The following is a 9,938-nucleotide window of genomic DNA, read 5'->3' on the forward strand; positions in this document are numbered from 1 at the left end:
TCCCCCCCCTCACCTCCCTGGGTCCTTTTCTCCATCTCTACAAAGTCTACCTCCCGGTTTCCAACCATCTCTCTTTTATTTTGCTCTTTAGATTATTTATATTTTGGGTTTCTCAGTGCAGAAACTGTGATGTGTAACCTTCTGTGTGTGATTTCTGTCACTTAGCATGACAGTCTCATGGAAAAGATGACTCACATCTATCCTGCTCTCGGCTGAGCTGTACTCCATCGTGTACACAGTATATACCACATTTTAATGCCCACAGTGCAGAGGGGAACAGAGGCCCATATGGTAGCTGAGTAGCTGCTCATTGTATATAGCTCTAAGTGACCAGCTGGACCTCAGGGTCCTAGCCTGGAAGCAACCACTGTTAGGTGTCTGCCACTAAACTGGGAAGAGAAATGGAGACTCCGGCCTCTGGCTCTTTTGTTTATTTGTGTGTTTGCTTGTGTTCACATCCTGGGCAAGTACTCAACACTGAGTTTAGCCAGACCTGGACTTTGTTTTGTTGTTATTGTTTTTGTTTTGGTTTGTTTTGTTTTTTTGAGACAGGGTGTATGTAGCTGAGACTGACCTGGAACTCACTATATAGTCCAGGCTGGTCTCGAACTCACAGCCGTCCTCCTGCCTCAGCCTCCCGAGTGCTGGGATCATAGGCGTGTGTGACCACCCTCCGCGAGGCCAGGACTTTGATTCTGCCCTCTCAGCTCACGAAGCCTCTACTGGAGAGAGATGTAAAAGAGAAAGTCAAGAGCAGGCGTGTCTTCCTGGAAGTCTGTCTGGGCCTGTGCCCAGTCTCCTGGTCCTGCTCTGTCCCCGCTGCAGTGCCCGGGCTCTCCTCTGGGCAGTGGCCCTGACTGCCTGGCTGCTCCTGCTCTGTCCAAGCAGCCTAGCTGCTCGCAGCTTTCTGCTGGGCCACAGCCCTCAGAGAAGTGAGGACAGAGACACAGGTCATCCTCTGCCAGGGACCAGGACACTGCAGAGTGACACCCAGAAGAGGGACAGTGTCCAGGGTTGGCTCCGGGAGCCTGACTCAGGAAGAGTGCTGTGGACAGGATAGGTAGGCCGCTCTGCATGGGGTTTGGTGCTAGCCTCGGTCTCAGCACCCTCTGAGTACTGCAGGGGAGTTCACTCTATCTGCTTCTTCTCATTTTCTTTCAGCTCAAAATTATCCTTATGTGAAGGCGACATGTTTGGGGGTAGCATACTGTTACCCTCTGAAACAGATTTCAAAATGCACTGAGCTGAGTACTTCATCGTGTACACTTACTATCCCTTGATATAAAATTGAAAACCAATGGTCTGTAAACATTTAGTCATTATGTGTTTCTTTATGATTTCAGTTCTGCATGACCTAAAATCCCTCCACACTTGGACTTCATGATGTTTATGGAATGTGTTGTGACCTTGTCTTCCATGTTTCTAACCGGAAAACCTTTGGACTTATAGGAACATGGGTTTGGAGCCAGACAGACTGTCTGACAACCAGGCTGGGAAAGAACTCAAGACTGGTGCTGGTCTGCAGAGGTAATCCCACTGCTCAGTCCTTGGCAGAAGGGCTGCAGATGTCCCTAGGGTTAGGAATAACCATGCTTCAGTGCTGGAGACCCCTGCAGGTAGGTTCCAGTACCCACCTGCTCAGTATACAATGCAGGCCTGAGAAAAAAAATGCACTATGAGACAGAACTAAGAGAGAAAGTGGGTGCCGGGATGACCAGTGTGCGTGTGACTGACAAAGGTGTTGGCCAGTCCCAGGCACTGACTTTTTTTTTTTTTTGGTACTGGGGATCAAGCTCAGGCCCTTGTGCTTGTGAGGCAGGTGGCAGAACCACTGAGCCAAATCCTCAGCCCTCAGGCACTGACTTTTACTGACAATCAATTGGGTTAAAGGCAAGCTACAAATGGTTTCTATATAAATTAATGTAAATAAGGCTCATAAAGGACAAGACAAAGCATTTTTGAATCAGGAACAGAATAGACAAAATAAATGGTTGCAATTAGAACATTGTCCTTCTAGTCAGAAAGTTGGAGTTGTGGGACAGAATTTGGGTGCAAGTTACTCTGACCTCAGCACATAGGCTTTGGCCAGAACCAGTTCTATAAACAGCCAGTTGTGGGGTTCACTCTTCGCAGCCTGCTTTGGGCATGATCAGTACAATGGTTCTCTGAACTCCTGCAGTGTTACTTGTGCAGCAGGCTTATCTTCTCACTGCTCTGGTATGCACTTGAAGGTAGGTTTCCAGGCAAAAAGCTGTCCATGAGGCTTAGCTGAATATTCTGAAGAGCAAATCAAGACTCAGTTGAGTGCGTGGTAATCACAGTTAGGGCTCCCAGGAGAGAAACTGACAGCCAGGAAGGCAGGAGCTCTTCTCGGTCCACATCCCATCAACGAAACTCTCTAGAATCCACAGACTAGAGAAGTCAAGGCCAACTGCCAATCAATCAGCGGGTATATCACCACCAGCATGCAGTGTAAATGGGCAACCACGGGTGATTGCTATTGCTAATGGGCAAATTAGGGACTTCATGTGCAGTAGTTCACAGAACTGGATTGGAGGGAGACAGGGCTGCTGGATCGAGGATGTCCTGGGCACAGGGGTCCACATCTGGGATTCTGATGTAAGTAAGAAGGCCAGAGAGCCAGGCTTCCTTTAGCTATCACCCAAATCAGCACAGCGCGTTAATGAGTGCACTGAGCCTTCTTGTCCGCAGTGACATCGCCACTCGGTCTTGCTCTGTTTTCCTGGACGAAACACAGGGCCGAGGCTGGGCCACAATGGTGACACTTGTACAGAGTGGAGTCCCTCATAGGGCCACCTCCTTACCTTCACGCTGCCCAGCCCCACTGCAGCCCCAGGGACCTTCTGCTCCCCGAACTGACTTATGTCCACTCATTCACTGATCATTGTGCCCAAGTTCGTCGAATTGTTAAACTAGAGGGTTTTGCTGGTGTATTTGATTTCTGACCTTTTCCTCTGAGGAGCTGTGTGTACGTGTGCAGGGGAGACTAAGAGACAAATGCTTTTGAGTATCTACACACGTGCTGCCAGTGCGTCAGGTCCCAGACCCACCTCTGTGGCTGCACCTGCCTCGTATCGAGCACCGTGTGGTTAGGTCCACTATGGCTGCATCTGCCGGAACATGACCATCCTTTCCTTACTGCCAATTCCCTGCACAAGCAGCATACCGACTGTTTATGTGGCACTCATACTGCTTTAGGTATCACAAGTCATCTAGAGATGATTTCTACTTCGATGTACATATTGTATAGAAGGGACTAGAGCATCCTCAGATTTGGCACCCACAGGGGCCCAGGGGCCCATATCTGTGGATATTGAGTCAGGACTGTGCTTCAGTGAGGAGCCCTGATGTTAGTGCCCAGAGCAGGGGAGCAGCAGAAAGCACTGGGTGTTGAGGGACCCTGCACCCACAGTGACCTCTGCCTCTTCGTGAGGGTCCCCTTTCCTCTCTGAGCTTTGAATCCTTCCCCTGGAGGGCAGAGAAGGTGAGTCCACCCTTCCCTGGGCTCTGTTGAGCTCTGATCTCCTGCTCTGGGCCGTCACCTGTGTCGTCAGCTCCTCTGCTCACCCTGCAGGAAATAACGCTTGAGAAGGGCGCTTGGCAGGTGAATGTGCCTGAGGGAGGCACTTTTGCTCTTCCTGACACTGCTTTCCTGGAAGGCCAAAGTCCACTGGGCTGGCGAAGACCCCTAAACACTGTCCTGAGAAATGCCAGGGGAAGAGAGCCCTGTGCCCTACACTTCTTCCATGAAGGACTAGTCCCGGCTATAGAAGGGCCAGTGCAAGGTGGTCAGGGAGACTGTCCAGTCATTCATCAGCGGTCACCCTGCCCACTCAGTGTGTGGCTCCTCAGGGCAGGGTGGGTACAGCCACAGCAGCTAAATTAGAGGGAATGTTATACCTGGGCCTTCTGCCTCTGCTCCCCACACCCTGCCTATACCTGGCCACCGCTCCGTTTTGTTCCCCAGTTCTCTCTCTCGTGGGCTCACACTCCTTCTCTTGAGCAGGATTCCAGCACTTCCTAGTGCTCTTGGTCCTTGGGTGAGGCTGGCAGCATCTCTCAGGACAAGTCTGCCCACTGGGTCTCTTTGGCCAGAGCTGAGTTGCTCCTGTTGGCCAGTCCCTGTGCCTCATATGTTTCCTGTCTTCATAGAACCAGGAGCTTCTGGAAAGGCTGAACTCCTCTGTGATGCTCTGGGACTTTTCAGGGAACATTTTGCAAAATGCAGGAAGGGTTCAAAGTTGGGAGTGGCAGAGCAGCCAGATCACACATGGGCAGGATGAAGGGTCGGGTGGTTCTGTCTGGAGACCGAAGCAAGCCTCTCTCTCACTCCCACAGGGACAATGGTGACGCCTCTCTTGCTGCAGACAGGGGTCTATAAGGTGGAGATTTAACAGCTGAAGAAAGAGCATTTTTGAAAGTTTCCCAGATGGAACTGGCAGCAAGAAGAGATCAGTGAGAATCTCGGGACCCTTGCAGTGACACTGATGCAACTCGCGATACAGTTCCAAGACAAATGTCACGGCCAGCTGTCGCCATATCTCCGGAGTCATGACCCTCCTGGGTTTGGTCCTTGCTCTGGCTACAGCAGGAGGAAGCCTGCTGCTCACAACTGCTGGCCAAGGTTTGCGGGCAGCAGCTGTGGTCACCAGCATTGTGACCCAGATGTTGGAAAACTCACAATCAAAAGGCCTCTGCTCAGGCGGGCATCCGGGTGCCCATTGGTGAGGCAGGAGCAGAAGTGTCCTGCCCCATGACTACTGGCAGGCAGCATCTTCTACTGCCAAGGGCTTTAGGAAGGACATCCACGCCCTCCAAGTAGCCAGAGCCGAGCCCCACTCAGTCACTGCTGCCGAAATTCTCCTGACCCAGGGCCGCATTGCAGCCAGGAGCAGCAGGCAGGTGCAGAAGGCTTTCTGGGGCACAAGCCAGGTGATGACCAGAAAGGCCTGGCTGCCGAGGGGCACAGTGGCTGCCATCTGCCTTCACCAGGACTAGGCAGCTCCGAAGGAGGAGTGGAGACAAGTGAAGCATGGAGCAAAGGCAGCGCTTGCAGAGGAGCTGAGCCCAGGTGCAGGAGCTGACGGAGTCACGGAGGCCGCTCGCCCAGTTCTAACAGGGGCTGGGGCAACGCATGAGTCGGGGCTCTGCTCTGGGCCGGGTGCCCTAAGGGCTGCGGCCCCTGTGTCTGCGAGTGTGTATGTGCCAAAGGCTGCCCGCCAGCCCTCTGGATGCGGCCTGTGGTGGCCCTGAGGTCACCTCGAAAGGAGGGCACCTGACTGCTCAGGCGCTGCCTCTCTTTGTCCTTCAGATCCCCATGCTGGAAGAGGCTCTTCCTGGGTTTTGGAAGAGGTCACTGAGCGCAGCTGTGTCCCCTCCAGTGTATGAGTTGGAGCCCTGAGCCCTGGGGTGACTGCTGGAGGAGCCCGTTGGGAGGTCACTAGGCTGAACGAGGTCGGGTAGAGCTTAATCTGGCAGGACTCATATCCACATGAGAGGACGGGGCCACCCTTGCTAGAGGAGAAGCAGCCTCAGCCAGGAACCAAACTGGCCACACCTTGGTGGGGCCTTTTAGCTGTACACCTGGGGGAAAGGGTTCTCAGTGCAGGAGCTGCCCTGCTTGAGCAGTTTCGCTGTGGTGGCCCAGGACCAGGACAGCCAGGACAGGAGGTCATGTGGCCAGCTCAGTGTCTCCATCCGTTCAGGCTAAGGCAAGAGATAACCTGAGCCCACGACGGGTGGATGACAGACACTTGTCACTTGTGGTTCTGGAGGCCACAGTCCTCAGCCCAGGGGCCAGGAACAGCGGTGGTCATGCTGTCGGGGATGCCCCATCCCCACCTCCTCCCCCAGAGAGCCCTAGGGGCGCTGCTCCCACAGCGAGGCTGTACCCTCATGACACATCAGTCTCCCAAAGGCCCCACCTCCCAGCACGACCACAGCAGGGACTGTGGCGTTTGCAGGCTCAGTGCTCAGACCTGGCACCAGGTCTCCCGCGTCAATCACCAGTGCTCTTTAGACTGGTGATGCTTTCTGCTGATGTTCTCAGTGGCGACAGCAGAGGGGACCCTGAGGAGGGCTTGCTCCCTGACCCTGTGTGCCTTCCTTCCTGCTCGCACTGGCTCTGAACCCGATCTGCACGCCAGGGGCGCTGGGCCTGCGCTGGTTCCCGGGGAGGAGGAGCTGCTGCCTTTGCTTCCCTGGCCTGCCCTTGGCCTGCTTTGAGACCACATCTTCTGGGACTTTTTCTGGCTGCCCTCTTCACCTATCTGAACAGTATTTTTCCTCCTCTGTACTTTAGCTGCTGTTTTGAAAGTCCTGCAGATTACTGTTATTTCGGCATAGACTTTGCTTCCTGTGCTTTTTCTTGTAGTTGTGAGGCTGACTGCAGGGGCAGCTACCCTCTGGTAGCACAGTAACATTGAGTTTTCCTTCTCTCTAATCCCCATCCCCTTGTTCTCCCCAGAGGCCTATAGCTTTCCATCTTGATGTTTTCAGCTGACAGAGTGGTCTATCATTCAGGGTTTTACTTTGTTCTCATAAACATTGGCTTTTGTTGTTTCAAAATATTCCTTTGACTCTATGGGCAGTCTTTTAACTGCACAAACCTCGGTTATCTTTCTCAAAGTGGCTTATACAGCAAGTGGAATTCACCAGGGCACGTGCACTTCATGAGCATAAGGTGCCTTGGGCATGAGCACTCATGTCACCAGGGTCCTTTCCCCCGCGGCGGAACTCTTTACCATGTGCAAGGGGTGGGACCAGCCTAGCTCCATGCTGATTGGCCAGGGCCACCCTAGGGGCGGGGTACTGCAGGACTCTGTGGACCAGAAAGGGCACACATCCCAAAAGGAAAGGAAGGGCCGCAACAACCATTCCAAAAGGAAGGCCTGGCCTATGCCCCAAGGTAAGATGATGTCAGGTTTTTTGTTATATATAATAGAAAATGAATGTCTATCTGCCAAAAGTTTGTTTTTTGGTACCAGGGATCGAACTCGGGTCCTTGCACTTGGAAGGCAGGTAGCCGAACCACTGAGCTAAATCCCCAGTCCTTATCAACAGTTTTTTTCCGATGATTACTTAGCTTCTTTTGTTCTTAAAAGCAGTCTGAACCTGTGCTACCTAAGACAAAGAACAACTTTCCACCTTCATGTGATGAGATCAGGGATGAGGTTTAAGGTGTACAGATGGCTTGGTGTCTCTATAACTCATGTGATCTGTGATGGGGTGGAGGGGTGGGGGCTGTTGTGTCCTGCACCAAGCGGTTCCCATCCCGCGTTGTCGCTCACTTCCGTGTTAAATTCTGTGCAAGTGTGAACTCGTCACTTTCTCTGTCTGAACCCTTTAGTCTCAGAGGGTCCCAGCCTGTGGATAACAGTGCTGAGCTGGACTGGAAGAAATGAAGGCAGGCTGAGAGTGGGCAAGGAGAGGCAAAACTTTAAAACTGTGCAGTCGGAAAACCTCAGCCTTAGGACACGAGGCACTCAGGCACACTCAAAAATACTTTTTTTGCCCTGAGTTTGATCCCCAGTACTGAAAAATAAAAATACTTCTTTCCCCTAAGAGTTGTAGGGAAAATTGGGGGACAGGCAGGAAAAGTTAAAGGGCTTCAGTGAGATTTCTGGCAAATAAAGAGATAAAGCCCTGCTGGAGACAGTAGCTAAGAAAAACAAACACAGCTGAGGAGTCTCCTGGCTCACTTCAGGGCAGGGCTCAGTTCCCCCTCCCTCCACCTCCAATCAAGCTCAAGAGAAACAAAATGTGTGTGGGACTATATTAAAATATTGTACACTAACACCTAGAAACGCATGCATGCACACATGTACACACGTATTTTGTTATGTTCTCACCATAGTAATACATTAAAATGCACATGTACCACTTTTACTAACTCATGAATGTCGTTCTGTTGTAAACGTCACAAGATAAACACCCGGACAAGAGGAACCACAGAAGGGCTCATTCGAGAATGTACACATAGGCAACAGAAGGGGCAATGGCCAAACCAGGGGTCTCAGAGCCCAAGAGAGCCATTCAAGTTAGAACAGCTCTCAAGGCTTTCTTGCCATGTAATCAAAGAGGCTAAGCACAAAGACCACTGAGTTCCGGCTCGGGGCCCCCTAAGTACTTTGCTAAGGTAGCTTCTATCTCTCTATTTCTCCTCCTTTTCCAATAAAGTGATTTTGTTTCTCCATTTCCCTTCCTTTTCCAATAGATTGATTTGCTTTCTCCTTCTAAGCTTATGTCTCTAATTCTTTTATTCATGTGCATGTCTATATAAATATATATATTTAAAAAAAATAAATCCTAGGTAAAAATCTACCTTCAGGAGATGTAACAGGGTCCTAAGACGCTTGGCTCAGCTTTTCACCCGTGAATTACACTTGGTGCCACAGAACTCTGGAAGCTGCGATGCACCACACACAGATGGCAGCCTTCTAACCTAGGCTGGCTGCAGCCCTAGGTCCCCCATCTTGAGGACACCCCGAGCCCACAGGCTGTCCACCCCAGACAAGAGCGCGTCTCTGTCCCGAGGTGCGTCCTCCATTCTCTGAGGAGGACTGGTTTAATGTTGCCTAATAAACCTCTTCATGCCTCTGGCTGATAAATCTTGAAAATATCTTTATCTGTGATGGAGTCAGGGAACTTTCAATCTGTTGCATGGGTGTGGTCCCCCATCTCCAGTTTGGGGAACTCCTTGAACCCTGTCCAGTGACAACACCTGGTGCAAACTGTTTACTAATCTTGGGTTTTATTTTGGGAAATGGCTGGAGGATGCAGGCAAGCGTCCACTCCAATACTTACTGGCCATCTCCCTAGTGTGTTTTGGTTCCTCAGCCATGAAAAAGTGCAGCTGGAATAAAATCCAGCACTGATGTGGGCCAGCGCCATAGGGCCATGCACAGGGACAGCAGCCTGGGGGAAATTCTGTGCATCAGCCTGCGGCCTGCTGGTTTGACACACCTGTGTAGAAGTAAAAATGACTTAAAAAGGAAGTTTGCTGCTTATACACATTAACTGTATTATGTATTTTATATGAAGCACCAGGAAATTCCTGTCCCCTGCTGGGGCCCAGGCAGGGCAGGCCTATCCCACCACGAGTGGCACAGTTGTGACAATCTGCGTGATGGGTGCATAGGGATGCCTGAGGTTCCTGATGAAAATCCACTCTGATTCATACAGGGAAAACTCTTCAGTGGTCTTGTTACTGAAAAAATATCACAATAGTCGCAGCATCATCCAGATTGCAAAATAAACACCTCTTCCTAGTTTCTTCTCAACCCTAAAGATTCTAACATTTGAGTCTTACAAATGCTGCTAATTCATGTAAGCTCGAAGAAAACCACAAAGCTGCTATGTGCTTGGAGAATGCTGCTGATCTAGGGGACAAGTCTATGGGACAGACGAAGCTGCCCTCCCCAGCTTGGCATGGTCACAGCTGAAGACTAGAAGTGGCACCATGCACAGTCCGCAGGCTCGAAAAGTGCACACCATGAGGCCACACCAAGAACGGCCTCAGTGCTGACCGAATTCTGCACAGGGTTAGATGCAAGCCTTAACGACAGCTCGAAGCAATCCACTCTGACATGGGTTCCCTTTTTAGATATTTTTATTATTATTATTATTGTTTTAAGACAGGGTCTTGCTATGTAGTTCAAGTTGGCCTTGAACTTACTATACAGCCCAGGCTGGCTTTGAACATACGGAGATCCTCCTACTTCCGTAGTCCTGGGATTATAGGTGTGCATTAACACACTTGGCTCTTTTTAATCTATTTTCTCTCCTGACAAATAAGTTTGTAAAACTATGTTTCAACCAGCTTTGAACCGTCATATTCCGTCCTTTTTTGTGTGTGTGTGCCAGGGATCAAACTCAGGACCTTGCACTTGTGAGGCAAGCGCGATGCCCCTGAGCTA

At 50.9% G+C, this 9,938-nt stretch overlaps 1 protein-coding gene across 1 annotated transcript; it reads left to right on the plus strand.

Annotated features, from left to right (window-relative positions):
* The first annotated feature begins 2,581 nt into the window (after positions 1 to 2,581).
* Positions 2,582 to 5,137, plus strand: LOC104856503 (apolipoprotein L6). The gene is given in 5 exon segments (XM_010615934.2): positions 2,582 to 2,619; positions 4,527 to 4,745; positions 4,818 to 4,953; positions 5,020 to 5,084; positions 5,086 to 5,137. Coding segments are annotated over 5 exon segments (510 nt in total).
* Positions 5,138 to 9,938: the final 4,801 nt, after the last annotated feature.

This window comes from Fukomys damarensis, unplaced genomic scaffold (assembly GCF_012274545.1).
Source record: "Fukomys damarensis isolate Sample0158 unplaced genomic scaffold, DMR_v1.0_HiC HiC_scaffold_15, whole genome shotgun sequence".
Taxonomy (NCBI): Eukaryota; Metazoa; Chordata; class Mammalia; order Rodentia; family Bathyergidae; genus Fukomys; species Fukomys damarensis.